Raw genomic sequence first — 16,885 nt, 5'->3', positions numbered from 1 at the left:
ATTGAGTTATTGTTTATAGCCTCTAGAGCCTCATTGCCCACATCAGAGCATCCTAACTAAAATTTAAATCACATTTATTATTTATATTTTTCTTTTTTTCTTTTATAATAATAACATTATAAAAATATTTTTTAAAGAATATATATGTATATATATAATATTTTCGTTAAAGATAATTATAAAAGCTTGAATTTGTTCAAATAGGACTTTGGTATTTTAATTAAATTTGATTAAAGTTGCATTTCTTAAAACATTTTGTTGTGAAGTAGGTAAAATGATTTTGGAAAAATTGATTTTCTACTTTTAAAAAATGGTTTTATGAAATAAAATTTATAATAATTTTTTGATTTGAGCTGGAAGTTGAGGATTCAATTTCCTCCATTATCTAGTTACATTTATAATTTTAAATAAAAATATATATAGTAAATATTATAAAAATTCTTTTCAGTATATTTTGATTAATTGCAAATAGTTAATTAATTTGTAACTAAATTAGTTTTTGTTATTGGGAGATATATTATTTATTTATTTTTATAATTATTTATTTTATATTTTAGTGAAATAAAATATGTAAATTTTATATATTTTAAAATTACACACAAATTTAGTTATTTTTTTAAATACAAAATATAGTTCTAATACAGTTTAAAATATAATTTTGAAACTAAAAAAAAAAGCTAAAATTAAAAAAAAAAATTCAAGAACAAACAATTTGGAATAGGAACCAAACTAGAATCATTACTTTTAAAAATCAAATTTGATCTCTAAGACTTACAAAACATATAACCTCCAAATCATAACTTAACTTGAAACAAATAAATAGACAAATAAATACACTATATTAAAAAAAAATTAAGAATATACACAGATATAAAATTAATATCTCAATGTACTTATACTCTTCACTTTATATGAATTTTAGAGTTTGTCTTTCATAAAATAAACATTTTATATAAAAGATGAAGTGGTAATAGACAAAAGTTGTTAAATCAATTTCAAATGATTTCATATATATATAGGATAACATTAAAACGTGTCTTTTAAATATGCAGGACCGTCCCACATAAATGACTCAAATACTTAAAATAATTGTTTGAGAGTGATGTTTCAATGAGACGACTGTCACAGTGAAACGGATATTTCCATTTCTGCCCTTTGACATCACTTGATGAACTTTAAATGCACCAACACAAAATATGGTTAGTTGAACTATATATGATGATGTTTTTGTGGTTGTTATAATAACTAAAAGAATTTTGATAATTGGAAAAAAAAAAACTGAGTCTGAATTATTTGCTTGGACACATATAACAGTGAATTTTAATTTTCTGGTACATATTGTCCATTTAATCATAAAAACTAATAAAGATCACAAACTCATATGGAGCCCTCTTTGCAGTTTTCGTGTACCAAACATTTTATTTTATTAATGTCCTGTTTTTAATAGACTTGTTCATCATCATAGTATATCTTTTTTTTTTTTTTCTTTTATGTTTTTTATCGTTATAATCTCTATGTATCATCTTTTGTAATTAATGCAAATGGTTTATCTATATTTTAAAAATTACTTATAACTTTATCCGGTTAACTTATTCATATATGATATTATTCATAACTATGAAATATGATTTAAAACCTATTCATTTGAAGTTATAGTTAACCTTGTAATATACATTCCTTTGTATATATTTCTGTTTTATGAGATTTAGATATTTATCATAATATTATAAAAGTGTAGTTTATTAGTGATTTTCCTTGTTTATCCACTAATTGTAATTTTTGATAGATTAATTTTGTGGTAATTGTTTCTAATTCACATGAACAATTATTCACTTAAATTGGTAATGTAATTAATTAATAGCGTATGTACAATCGGCTAGAAAAATATAAGTTGATATCTCAAAGTTGTTCAAGCATTAAGATGCCCTAGGTTAATATCAAAAAAAATCATGTGCGAAGTTTTTTTCTTGATATTTTGTTTGAAACTTCACCAATAAATTTATAACTTATCCGTCTCATCTTTTATTTTTCCAAAATTAGTGGTTGTTTTTTCTTTAATTATTTTTCCTTTTTTTCATCAATCAAACACATTTAAAGGCATATTTGTTTATTTTTGTAATGGAGTGTTGAAGTATCTTCATATCATCGAAAAATTAAGAATGATTTAGATATTTTACAAAGAGTGTTAAGAAATGCACTTATTCCTAAATGTAACATTCTACTCATAATTTGAGAGAATGATGTCTTATATGTTTAAAGTGTTTTTTTCTATTGAAAAAATAAATTAGAATTCTTTTATTATCTTATATATCTACTGAATTCAAATTTGAGGTTTTTTTTAAATAAAAACCACAACTTAGTTAAAATAAAATCAAACAATACAGTGAAAACAAAGGACAAAAGTATAGATAAAATATATATATATATATATATATATATATATACAGAGAGTTGCAGACGTTAGAGATTTGTCCTCTTTGGAGATATCAATTATAATTTTATAATAAGAATTGTTACTAAATTATAGCTATTGTTAATAATTTTATGTTTTCGTTTTGCATGATAACAGTTATTTTCTAAAGATTAATTCAATACGAAAAGAAAAACTAAGCAAAATCATTTTATTAATAAACGTTTTATAAACATATAAACCCAAAATCCGGTCCACAAGAACCTTTTATAATTTAATGTTATCTATCCTTCAAAGCCGAAAATCATATATTAGTTGGATCTCAAACTCAACCTAAAAATTAATTTTTAAAGCTCAGAAATGATTGATGGCAACCGCAAAGTATATTGTTAGTTTCTGTAATACTATACTACTAGGCATTTTTCCCGGTTTCACATAGGAGATTTTAAAATTTTTTGAGAAGTTTTGAGGCAATATCATATATAAAATAATATAATTAAACAACTCCTACCATGGAAACTATTTTATATCTTGAAGTTCAAAGATCTTATGGATATTTATTACATAAATAATTAGGTGTAATTAATGTTTTTCAATTATTAAATTATAAGTAATATAAATAAAAAGTTAAATATTATTAAAAAAAATTAAAATTGTTCTTTGAAACGCTTTCGGAATAAATTATACATCTACTTTAATAATATGTATACATTAATTAGATATTGTTAAATATCATGACATAGTGTTGATTACTATGACATCATGTGTTTAATATGTGAATTAATGTGCTTATTGTGTGAGATACTGTTAAGCACTATAAAATACTAATAAATATATACTCTAACGATGTTCCTATGTTTGACATACATTAAGAACAGACCCTCATATATATATATATAATTCCTAGATTTTACATATATATATATAGAGAGAGAAGTTATACATGTGCTTAATGTGTGAATTATTCATGGACCCTCATTAATTTAGTAATGGATAAAGACAGAACCATCACCTCACAGTTCACAATGAAATCATCTTGTGGCCCATTTGTGGATGATGTTTTGAAAGCACATCAATTGTTATTTGTTGGCAATATGGTGACCACCTTCTTCTTCATGCTCATAAATTAAACTTTCTTCTCCTTTTTGCCCCTCCATTCTTATCATCACTTGTGTCATAGATGATCACAATAATGAAACCATTTCACTTTTTCATACTTTTATTATCAATAATATTTTCTTATCAATCCATGCATGGCATGTTTTCTTGATTTCCAAAACACATGCATTTTCTTTTTAATTAATATTTTAAGATATATAATCATTAATAACCCAAAAATAATATATTAATTGATTTGCATGTGATTCTTCATAAAATATAGTTTGTATATTTGCCGTAGGAAGGGTTGATAAACCAATGAGTATCACTTCTTTTTATTAGTTTTGTTTAATTTAACATATTTAGGAAAGTTAATTACTTTAACATAAAAAAAAACCAATCATGATTTTCAACGAGATCTAATATATATGTATATATATATACAACAAAAAAATAAAATTGAATTATATATATACACAATTTGATTTTCGACGAGATTAATTGAAGAATAAAATAAGAAATAAATCAAAAATAAAGAGAATTTTGTGATTTAGTCAATTTGGCATAAGTTCACGAACATAGAGAATATGTTTATTTTTTTTTAAGAACTAATACAACAAGAACAATAAAATCCAAAAATCAAAATTAAATATAATTCAAACCAAAACTAATTTAACTCAATTTAAATTATATTATAAAAAATAGTTCAACCTAAAATCAAATGACAACTATTATCCCGTGCCCTTAGTTTGCAACTTAGATCTCACAAAAATTTAATTCCCTTCAGTTGAGCTCATAAAAGCCGAGTCAAGTCACTATTCAATTCACAAAATAAATTAAAGTCACATTATCATAACAAATCTTTACAATGTTTACATGAATAATAACTATAGAAACAAGTTTGATTGTTACCAATACCAACTCCTTCAAGAACACATGCATTTTACAAGAGTGAGTTAATTAATTCTCAAATTTCTTCATGTCTTGTCAAAATGCAAGAGATTTTTAATCCTTTGGAATCCTTTGATTGCACACTTTTATGACATTTTGGCACTCATTTTAGACCAAATTTATCAATCTTTATTAGGTGGGCATAGAAAAAGTTATTATTATAAAGATCAACAAAGGCATAAGGAATAAAGAAAACAAATGGTCCTTGATGTCTCTAAATCAAAAGAAAAGGCAATTTCAGTCAATTGACATACTATTAAATTGATTCTCACATGACTAGTTCTGATTGCATTCTTTGAATAATTAATTAAATGTCTAATCTGAAAAGATCTTTGTTTGACTTGTATAAATTTGAAATATTAACGAATAGTTTCTATTTTCAAAAAAAAAAAACGAATAATTTCTTGATTTAGTTGTATCCAGCTAATATGTATTTGATTTGTGTTGATGAATAGATAAAAATTATTAAATTATTATAAAAGATCATTGTCAGGCAGATTTTGGTGTTTATATATTTATTAAATAACTTTTTTTATAATATATTTTTCTAGAGAATCCTTTCTTTTCATAATTAATGATAATAGATTTTATAAGAAAAAAAACTGTTTATACATGTATGAATGCAACTCAATTAATTGTTAGTTTTTTTTTTCTTTTATTTAAAACTCATTGTTAAGTTTGGTACGTTGAAATTGCATGAATTTGAAATGTGAATAGATCATAATTAATTAATTTTTAGGTTGATTTGAATCCAACTAATATATATGATTTTCGTTTTGAAGGATAGATAAACATTATTAAATTATAAAAAGGTTCTTGTGGACGGATTTTGGAGTTTATATGTTTATAAAATAATTTTGTTAATAAAATAGTTTTTGCTTAGTTTTTTCTTTTCATTAATTATGATCCGTCTTTAGAAAATAACTGTTTATCATGCACAAAACAGAAAACATAAAATTGTTAACAATAGCTATAATTTAATGTTTCAAATTATCTTTATTATAAAATTATAATTGATATCTCCAAAGAGGATAAATCTCTAACGTCCTGCTCACAACTCTCTATTGTATATATATATATATATATATATATATATATATATTTTATCTATACTTTTGTCCTTTGTTTTCACTGTATTGTTTGATTTTATTTTAACTAAGTTGTGGTTTTTATTTAAAAAAAACCTCAAATTTGAATTCAGTAGATATATAAGATAATAAAAGAATTCTAATTTATTTTTTTAATGAAAAAAACACTTTAAACATATAAAGACATCATTCTCTCAAATTATGAGTAGAATGTTACATTTGGGAATAAGTGCATTTCTTATTTACTCTTTGTAAAATATCTAAATCGGTCTTTAATTTCTTGGATGATATGAAGATACTTCAACACATCCATTACAAAGATAAACCCAAATATGCTTCTTTAAATGTGTTTGGATTGATGAAAAATAAAGGGAAAAATAATTAAAGAAAAAAACAACTACTAATTTTTGGTACATTAAAGTGAATGAGACGGATAAGTTATAAATTTATTGGTGAAGTTTCCATTTCTTCGCACATGATTTTTCATTTTTTTGATATTAATAACCCTAGGGCATCTTAATTAGCATGCAGCTTTGAGATATCAACTTATATTTTTCTCCTTCGATTGTACATACGCTATTAATTAATTACATTATGATTTTAAGTGAATAATTGTTCATATTGAATTAGAAACAATTACACAAAATTAATCTATCAAAAATTACAATTAGTGGATAAACAAGGAAAATCAGCTAATAAACTACACTTTTATAATATTATGATAAATATCCTAAATCTCATAAAACATGAAATATATATATAAGGGAATGTATATTCTGGGTTAACTATAACTTCAAATGAATTAGGTTTTAAATCATATTTCATAGTTATGAATAATATCATATATGAATAAGTTAACTGGATAAAGTTATAAGTAATTTTTAAAACTATAGATAAACCATTTGCATTAATTACAAAAGATGATACATAGAGATTATAACGATAAAAAAACATAAAAGGCCGAAAAAAAAGAAAAGATATACTGTGATGAACAAGTCTATTAAAAACAGGACATTAATAAAATAAAATGTTTGGTACCTGAAAACTGCAAAGAGGGGCTCCATATGAGTTTGTGATCTTTTATTAGTTTTTATGATTAAATGGACAATATGTACCAGAAAAATTAAAATTCACTGTTATATGTGTCCCAAGCAAATAATTCAGTCTGATTTTTTTTTTTTTTCCAATTATCAAAATTCTTTTAGTTATTATAACAACCACAAAAACATCATCATATATAGTTCAACTAACCATCAATTTTGTGTTGGTGCATTTAAGTTCATCAAGTGATGTCAAGGGCCAAGAAATGGAAATATCCGTTTCACTGTGACGAGTCGTCTCATTGAAACATCACTCTTTCAAACAATTATTTTTAGAAAGTATTTGAGTCATTTATGTGGGACGGTCCTGCATATTTAAAAGACACGTTTTAATGTTATCTATATATATATATGAAATCATTTGAAATGAGGTGATTTACTAACAACTTTTGGTCTATTACCACTTCATCTTTTATATAAAATGTTTATTTTATGAAAGACAAACTCTAAAATTCATATAAAGTGAAGAGTATAAGTACATTGAGATATTAATTTTATATCTGTGTATATTCTTAATTTTTTTTAATATAGTGTATTTGTTGTCTATTTATTTAGTTTCAGTTCAGTTATGATTTGGAGAGTTATATGTTTGTAAGTCTTAGAATCAGAATTTGATTTTTAAAAGTAATGATTCTAGTTTGGTTCCTATTCCAAATTGTTTGTTCTTGAAATTTTTAATTTTAGCTTTTTTTTTTAGTTTCAAAATTATATTTTAAACTGTATTAGAACTATATTTTGTATTTAAAAAAATAACTAAATTTGTGTGTAATTTTTTAAAATATAATTGGTACACTTATTTTATTTCATAAATATAAAATAAATAATTATAAAAATAAATAAATAATATATCTCCCCGTAAACTTAAAACTAATTTAAGATTTAAAATTAATTAACTATTTGCAATTAATCAAAATATATGAAAAGAAATTTTTTATAATATTTATTATATATTTTTTATTTAAAAATTATAAATGTAACTAGATAGTGGGAGGAAATTGAATCCTCAACTTCCAGCTCAAATCCAAAATTAATTATTATAAATTTTTATTTCGCAAAACCATTTTTCAAAGTGAAAAATCAGTTTTTTTTTTAAGAAATCTCATTTTACTATTTTGGCTTAAGCAAAATGTTTTAAGAAATGCAACTTTAATCAAATTTAATTAAAATACCAAAGTCCTATTTTGTAACAAATTCAAACTTTTATAATTATCTTCTTTAAGAAAATATTATATATATACATATATATTCTTTAAAAAAAAATTTTTTTTTATATTGTTTATTTATTATAAAAGCAAAAAAAAAAAGAGAAAATATAAATATCGTAAATTCTTCAGTTTTAAATTTTGAATTTGGTAGGATATATACAATTATATTATTTATTAAGATAATATTTATTAGAATATATGAGGATGAGTAATCTAAGGACATTCACAGTGACCGGATAATAATCTGATGGTTATGATCAAAATGCCTTCTACAGTGCCAACGACCTTTGGGTCTATTGATTCACGAGTTGCCGATAGAGCTCTCACTGAGTGGTGAGAGTTTGATTCTCAGATGAGGGTATATTTCTGGGAGTTGTGAATAATGATTGTGTATGGGTGGTTCCAGCGCCCATGTGAGCGCGGCCCCATCCCCATTTATTCCACCGAGACTTGTGTACGTCCCTGGGTCTTTAGTGGGTTCACCCCGCTCTTCTTTTCCAAAAAAAAAATACCTTCTACAGTGTTGCACAATATTCATGAATTATAAAAAATTGTACAATATTTAAATAAACAAATAGTCATTTGATGATCATCCAACTGCTATGATTAAATGTCTCTAAAAAACAGTAATATAAGAACATATGTAGATTATATTTTCTATATATATTGGAAACGTCATCCAACGTCCGCAGATTTAAAAAATAAATAAATAAAGAAGAGAGAAGAATGATAAGTGGTGAGGATTGGGTTTTAGTATAAGGTTGGATAGAGGTGGGCTTGGGAGTCCTATGGACGTCCTTAGCTTTTGCTCACGATAGCAACACTTTTACACGCTATTCTTCTCAAAAGAACACCAAAAAGTGATCCAAACACCTTTTTTAAGGTTAAAAAAATTTTTTTAAGGAAAAAAAATTGGTTCAATTCATATTCAAGTAAGTTCTATACAATCTATGTATACATACCAAAAGCTAATAAACAATATAACTAGCAACGTCTTATTCATCTACTTGGCCCATCTAAGATACTATCTTTTTAATTAATCCACTTCCAAGATCACAGTCATTAAATATAAGTAAATAAATTTTAAATTATTTTCTTGTTCAGTTTTATTAACTTATTAAAAAAAAAATAATGAGTTCAATTATTTAATAATTTATTTTAATTTAATTATAACAGAAATAACAAAATGCACAACTAACCAACCTTAAAAACATTTCATCATGTTCAATTACCGTAACGAGTAGGCATATACTTTTCTGCTTCATTTGCATTTAATTTATGCTGCTATTTTTCACGAAAATTCAAAAAACATGATCGGGGCAATATATTATTGTAAAATAATATATTTGATGTATTTAATAAATGAAAAAAAAAAAAATTGGAGGTAATCACCGCAGGGTCAAGAACGGGAAAAAAATGTTCCCCAAACCCAGATTCAGGGACGGGATCAAGAATGGAATTGGCAAGTCAGGACCGGAGCTAGGGCCGGGGAATACATCCTATGCTGAATCCTCACGCCGTTGACATCCCTACAATCTAATCTCTCTATAAAAACCAACTCACAAGTTCTCAATCTTGCAAGAAACTATAGACCACCAGCAAAACGATAAGACGAAGACGATAAGCTGCAGCAACAAAGTCTATCACCGGAAAGTTCGAAGCAAATTTGCATACAAACATGTATTAATGCACATCATGTGCCGACTGTTGAATCATTGTATTCATTTCTTTTTGGCTTTTCTTGCAATGCAGACCTGGAAATAGAATGTCATTTGTCAAAGTTTGCGAAAAGGCTTTATGAATCAACTCTCTGTGTAAGATCATCATATCAGTTACAAATGTTCAGATAAATACATGCTGTCTCATGCAGCAAAGAAAAGCTAGCTAAAAACAATGTTAGTGTTTCGATCTTCAGTAAGATTAGCATATACGAGACGTAAATAAATAAGTGGTGAGTTCAATCGAGTGTGGCCGATGATGGCCGGTGCGAAAGAATCGAGTTGCCATTAGTTGTACAAGTCTACGTAGTGTTTATGCTTCACATTTCATATCACTTCTTGAAGAGTCAGGTTCAGTTCTTGGGCGGACTTTGAGATAGAACCGCCTCGCCTGTAATAAAGACAGTAATCGATGTTCGGAAGTGTAACTCTTAAGACTTTTTTATTTGATGAACCATGAAGCATGTACCTTGTGAGAGAAGGGAGTCGGCGTTTGACCTTTTCAAGCTCGATGAAGCATAGATTACATTTCTCCAGCCTAGAAACCCGAGAAGAATTGCAGGGGTTAATAACAGTTTGTCAATAGTAGTAGTGATTATGGAGATGAAGAGAAAAACCAAACACACCTTTGCTCGGCTTGAATGTCTACACCAACCATTGGCCCTGCTGACAAAGTTGAATGAATCACAGGGCCGAAGATTTTCACCAACTTCAACAGCATTTCCAAGGAAATACCAACATGTCTGAAAGACGAGATCATCCATCACAATTCATATCAAAGCTAATCAAACATATATACATGCTTATATATGTTTATGTATGTTTTCATCCATAGGTACATATATATGGAATAGTTAATAATTATTGTATATATTATTATGAACATGATACACAATAACATACCTGTCCACCTTACCCTCCATGAGGCTTGTCAGTATTGGAATGAGGAAAGTAAAGATATCCAGATTTATGATATCAAGTTTGTCCATTAACACACTCAGTACATCAGCAGAAACCTGCGACAAAAATCATGAACCTTTTTTATTTAAAAAAAAAAACACTCTTTGTTGACCAAGGTGAAACTCCATATATGCCTACCGCATGATCGGACATATTCTCCAATGCATTGATTACTCCTCTAATGTCATTTCTTTGCCAGAGCCGGTGAACCACCTGCAAGTTAAACCTTCTCAAATTAGGAAACAACTTATGAAATTAAGTCATAATTTTGACAACAAACAAGGCCTGAAAGATAAAAGAATTTGTCAGAGGGAATGTAGCATTTTAGAATTTCGAAGAATAGGAATGGAACGGAGGTATAGGACTCAAAGCAAAGATCTGGCAAAACTGAACACATACTGCTATTTAAATTAATGTATACAATGACTTTGGTGCTCTAACAAGCAATATTTATGCTTAACCGAAAGGAAAAGTGAAGAAATAAGTTAGATTTTATTATGTAAATTTTTGGATAAAATTTCTTTAAGCGGGGCAAGGTTTGCAGGCGATGTTAGTTTTATTGTCCTCTCTTGTAACCCTATGAAATTAGGAACAGTACACTATACCATTCCATGCAAATCACAACATTCTAATCACCTGTAATTTTGTCAAGCGAGACTGAGCTGCATTCAGGAATTGTTCATGTGGCTCTATTAAATCAGCAATAGCATCCTCATCACTTGCAGATACCATTTCTTTTCTAGAGGATAATGTCCGACCTCTCTGCCAAAATGTATGCAAATTACGAGCAGGTATTAGAGAAAGAGTACACAATTGGCATGGTAGGTAACAAAGTAAAAGAAAAACCATGAAAAATAAAGTAAAAAGAGGAAGTACATTGTTTTGATGATCTACTCAAAAACCAAATAGAAAAAAGTACAAAGATATAAAGGCTTGACATTCTGTAACTAAAACTTCTTAATAATGATTTGACTTGAATCAAATATGTGTTTGATGGAATTAACTGCTGAGTGAAACTTGCAGTGGAAGGTTCCTCCAGCAACAAAATGTGGCACATATGAACTAATGGACTCGCCAATACAAAAACAGATAGATTCAATGATGCAAAGGTAAACTACAATAATAACAAAATAATACACTGAGATGGAACAATACCGAGGTGTATGAAATGCTATTGGAAGGAGCTAACTTGTCACTGGAAGTGCTAGGTGTAGGACCTTCGTGACTAGGAGACTGATCCCTCCTCTCCCAACTTGCTACAAGTGAGCGTGTCCTTCCTGAATAGAATGGAAAGAAAAAGGAAAAAAAATTAACAAATTTTCATTTTGCCACAATCATCATTTGATGGGGATAAGAATATAAGAACCTGCTTTTGAAGCTTCCATAGAGTTTGTATCCCTTGGCTTATGCACTCTAATATCAACTGAAACATATATAGATGATATACAGATATGATCAGCCATGTTTTCTTTAACCAGAAGCACATTAAACTCTTAAAAGTAGCTAACACATGACAATTTGAGGTAGAAACAATTAAGATAGGAAAGGCAAGTTATGACATCCAGTACAAAACTGACAAAGAAAAAATATGTTCTAGAGAGGGGGAAATAGAACGCATAGTTGTCAAAAGCCCAAAAGTTCAATTTTTTAGATGCAATAACAAATGTAAGGCAGCAATGTAGTGATTTCGTAATCATTGGAAATGTTTCAATGCTGTGAAATGATTGAAGATATGTGCAGAGGTAAATGTCATCTAATATCTGATTAAAGCAGGTAGCAAACCCTGTGCAGTGGAATGAATAAAGGAGAAACATAACTTTGCAAAGTGGCGAATACTAATAAAATACATGTTAACATACAGTTCTCATGGCGGTAGCTGGGCCTTGGCTCCATCATTATATCCCCATCGGTTTTAGGAACAACACTGAACCTAAGATCAGCCATGTTTCTTTCAAAACCAAGTGGTTGACTTGCTGCATTTGCAGAAGAAATAGGATCTTGGCCTCTAACTTCATTGGACTCAATATTTTTATCACAAAAAGACACAGAATGAGTAGAAACACTTTCTCTATCAGGATCCTCTCGAATATTAGTATTAGGTAACTTCCGAAAATCTGTTGGCTTCGACTGACCATTGTATGCTGGCATTCTTCCTCCAGTGGCTTCTTTCCTAGAATCAGGGGCTGCTTCAGGCCTAAAGCTATTTCTCGGAACAATTACAGGTACCACATCAGACTTGTTAAAGACCTGGACATTAGTCGTTCCCTGGCTCTTCGCAGAACTCCTTTTCAAGGTTGTGGTGGATGTTGCTGAATTTGTTCCCGTAGCTCTTGAAGCCATGCTCAACCCAATTCTTTGGGGAGTACCAGCTACGCTTCCACTAGCTACAATTTCAAAAAACTAAGTTAAAAATAGTACCATTTCACAAAGTTCAATAAATAGCAGTGCATAGCTGACTTTAAAAAGATAAAAGATTGCAAACCTACACAGTGTCGATTTTGTCTCCTTAGCCACAGGTTCCGAATTTTGTGAAATTGATAATCTCCCCATGCTGGTCTTCATGCTGTTCTCAGTTTGCAGTGATGAATTGCCAGTGGTAGATTTTGATTCTGAATGACCATTTGATTTCATAGAAGTAGTAATTGCATATGGTTCTACACGCTGTTGTTCAAAATTCAGAATACATTTAACATTTACAGTCAGATTTTACCAGCACATGAAAAGATATCGCAACATAAAATTGGAAAAGAAGTTGGATGATAAAAGCATACCGAGATATCCACAACCCACACACCAACACAACTTTGGTTATAGGAGCACCCAAGAAGTTTCCCCTCATGAATATTCAAATCAGACAACCTTGACCATCCAACATCCACAGTGTCATAACATCTTACTGGTTCCCATGAGAAAACCTGGGGTATTGGTTCAAATTTCATTTATGAACAAAGAACCAGGAGAAAATTTCAATAAATAACATCCAAAGGCCATGATATGGAAGCATACCTTCAGGCTTTCATGCAATCCACAAAGCAAAGTTCTACCATCTGGGTTGAAAGTTATGGACCGTACACCCGAAGTCTGGTTCAATTTACAAATAAATAAATAAATAAAACTACACCAAAGCTTATGAATAGAACATAAATAAATAAATTACAAGAAATTAAACTATTTTAGTTTAATAAGGAGATTTAATTTTGATTCCCATAAGAAAAACATCAAGTAACAGAGAAAGGAAAAAAAATAGTGATGACATCAAGAAGTGTAACAACTAGTCTCCGCATTATGTAGAGTGACCAAATATGGCAGGAAAACACATTAACTTTGAGTTGAGACAGAGATCTAAAAGTTCTAAAGTGTACGTGATTGATATTCCGAGTGTAGTGTTCACCCATCCCCATCCTCAGATGACAAGGATGTAATTGCCAACCTCACTTTTGAACTTATCAGGCTACCAACAGGTAGAAATACAAGGATAAAAAAATCTAAAATTTTAGCAACTTATAATTCATCTCAGACCAATCATGGAAATCAATCATTAATCAATAAGCAATTGATAGAAATTAATAAAAAAAGACCATATTAACTTTCCTTCTCTAGCATTTATTGTCATATTCATCGAGAGGAAAGGACAAGATGCATAGTGATTCTACAACTGTAGTTTTGCATACAATGACCAGAACATATAAAGACACATAGGACCATCAAAGAGATCTAGAGAGAACTCCACAGGTGGTAACTAAACGAATTGATGCAAATCACTAAAAAGAAAAGGTTAACAAGATACCTCTGGTCCAGCAGATCCGATCAACTCAAAAGTTTCAAGGTCCCAGAACTTGACTGTCTTATCAGCAGAACCTGTGGTGATACAGTGAGCTAAGAGGTGAATGTATTACAGCAACATAGCCATGCATATATAAGATGAAAGCAAACTTATCAAGTATGAACTATTAAATCTAACAAAAAAACTTGTATATAGTGCAGTACATGTGTAAGAAACCAGAAATTGTGAAAGAAGCCTTAAATAGGATCACTCAGTGGTTAAAATCTTCAGCCAGCATACTTTCAAGTCCACAAGTTAATACCATGCTGAACAAATAAATATTGTGTAATGCAACTTCAAATATGTCCTGCTTCAGGTTCAAAAATCCCAAAACTGAAAGCTTGTAGCAAGAGGAAAATAATATCATAACATCGGTATCCACATTGTATGTGTAGGCCAACTTGTTGCTGCTTAATCTTAAGTGATTATTAAGACAATCTTCAACCAACTTTGTTTGAAGGATTCAACATATACTCTATAAATTACTTAAAATAGCCTGCTAAATGGATTGATATCACTAACCTGTTGCCAAAAGAAATTCATGAGGATGAAAATCAATGCACTGAATCTGACCCTCGTGACACTTGAACTCATGAAGCAGTTTCCCAGCAGTAAGATCCCAGAGCTGTTCAGATATAGAAATTTTGAGAAATTAAACCATTTAATTTTAAAGAAAAAACCAGAAAATTTTAATCAAGCTATTAATGCTATTATAAAGAATCCCGGGATAGAAAGCCTCATCCTTACTAAAGCAACATAGATAAATACCTTCACAACATTGTCTTCTCCACCAGAAACAACCCATCGCCCATCGGGTGTAAACCTAATGGCATTAACTCCTCGGGTATGACCTTTGTATGTATGAATACATCCTTTTCTTCGGATATCCCATATCTTCAAGTTGGTATCCAAAGAACCAGAAGCAAAGAACTCTCCAAATGGATGAAAATCAACAGATACACAATTGGACCTATGGCCCGTCAAAGTGCGAACAACTGCAACAAATGAATAAAAACAATCCCAGGACCCATGTTCATTTTCAATCCATAAACAAAGCTATTCAAACAGCGAGGTGGTAAGAACGAGGTTTCCTACTCTTTGCCTCCTCCAAATCCCACAGCTTTATTGTGCCACTGGCAGCTCCAGCAGCGACCAGTACTTCTGAAGAATCAAAACTAACTGACTCAATAGCACTTGTATGACCTGATAAACTCTGCATAACAACAGAACAAGCATGGATCACAATTGAAACCTTTTTACCTCAAAGTTTAAATGTACACATGGGTTTTCAAGTTTCAAATCCAAGAAAGTCTGTAAGGAACCTACCAATATGGCATTGGGCTTGCCAATCGCCCAAAGGTTAACCTTATGATCCTCTCCACCAGTGACAAGAACCCTAGACGTTCTCCTCCCAATCTTCAGGCAATTTACATTAGACGAATGCGCTACAAACTCCTCTGAAGTCAACTCCAGTCAAGGCACCCACCCACATAGGAAGTGCATGACCATCAAAATGCAGAAAAAAATCAAGAAAACAGTAGCGATTTTCAAGCCAAAAAAAAGGGTGAACAAGAAACGCGGATCCACAAACCCTCATTCAAAACCCTCAAAGGTGGCAACTTTGTTAGAAAGAAAACAAAATTTAAAAGCAAATCCAAACCAAGATCAAATCTTTTCACCACAATCAAACCGTAAAGGATACGGAGCTTGTACGCGCGCTTGGCGGTGGCCATGGAAGCGACAACAAGAACAACCAACAAGAGCTTTTGCTGCTACTGCTGCTGCTGCTGCTTTGGGATCCAAGAAGATGACCAAGCCCAGCTCCACTTGTTTCATCTCAAGTCCAAACCAACACAGATCTCGACAAAAAACCCCAGCATTTCTCCAAAAATCAAGACTCTAGAAAAGAAGAAGAAAAAGAAGTGAAGATCAACCTCATTGTCTCCATTGCAGAGAAGCAAAAAGGAGAGAGCTTTGGATTTGAGGAGAAGAAACAAACTGAGTGCGTTGTTGTCTTCTTTCTCTCCAAAATTCCAATTTTGATTTTCAGCAAACCCTCTCTTTTCTCTCTTTTGATTTGGTTTTTTGAAGAGCCTTCTTCTCTCTCTCTCTCTCTCTCTCTCTGTTTCTTTTTATTTCTTTTGTGTGATATATATACACACACACACATATATGAGTGCTAATAAGACTACTAATTATACTTTTTAAGAAAAACTTTTGACTTAATTTTACAATAATTTAAAATAATGATATGTGCATTTTGTGAATTCTTATTCTGTAATAAATTTAAATATTTGTTGGCACAGTTTTTTTTTTTTTAACTGAAACCTACACAAGGCGAAGGCAATTAACTTACTAGTACACTCTATATCTATTTTTGTTTTTAACTTACATCTTAAATGAGGGTGTTTGTCTTTTAATATCTAAAAAAATGTTTATTCAAAGATTTTAGATTTTCTTATTTCTAGAGAACAAATTTTTTTAAAAAAATAACGAACTATAAATTAATTCAGGATGATATACGAAAAGATA

The 16,885-nt window shown here is 29.6% G+C and overlaps 1 protein-coding gene across 1 annotated transcript; it reads right to left on the bottom strand.

The window, feature by feature from the left end:
• Positions 1–9,618: 9,618 nt before the first annotated feature.
• On the bottom strand, positions 9,619–16,477 carry LOC120272274 (katanin p80 WD40 repeat-containing subunit B1 homolog KTN80.4-like). Its single transcript, XM_039279043.1, has 19 exons — positions 16,353–16,477; positions 16,056–16,252; positions 15,680–15,810; positions 15,449–15,566; positions 15,122–15,348; positions 14,876–14,978; positions 14,318–14,388; positions 13,537–13,611; positions 13,302–13,445; positions 13,017–13,191; positions 12,390–12,914; positions 11,897–11,953; positions 11,686–11,807; positions 11,167–11,292; positions 10,669–10,743; positions 10,474–10,586; positions 10,197–10,313; positions 10,040–10,108; positions 9,619–9,961 (listed from the first exon to the last, which is right to left on the bottom strand). The coding sequence occupies exons 2-19, from the start codon at positions 16,084–16,086 to the stop codon at positions 9,898–9,900; spliced, it is 2,343 nt and encodes a 780-aa protein (XP_039134977.1). The 5' UTR covers positions 16,087–16,252; positions 16,353–16,477; the 3' UTR covers positions 9,619–9,897.
• Positions 16,478–16,885: the final 408 nt, after the last annotated feature.

This window comes from Dioscorea cayenensis, chromosome 11, assembly GCF_009730915.1.
Source record: "Dioscorea cayenensis subsp. rotundata cultivar TDr96_F1 chromosome 11, TDr96_F1_v2_PseudoChromosome.rev07_lg8_w22 25.fasta, whole genome shotgun sequence".
Classification (NCBI taxonomy): domain Eukaryota; kingdom Viridiplantae; phylum Streptophyta; class Magnoliopsida; order Dioscoreales; family Dioscoreaceae; genus Dioscorea; species Dioscorea cayenensis.
This window is presented reverse-complemented; position numbering and strand designations above follow the sequence as displayed.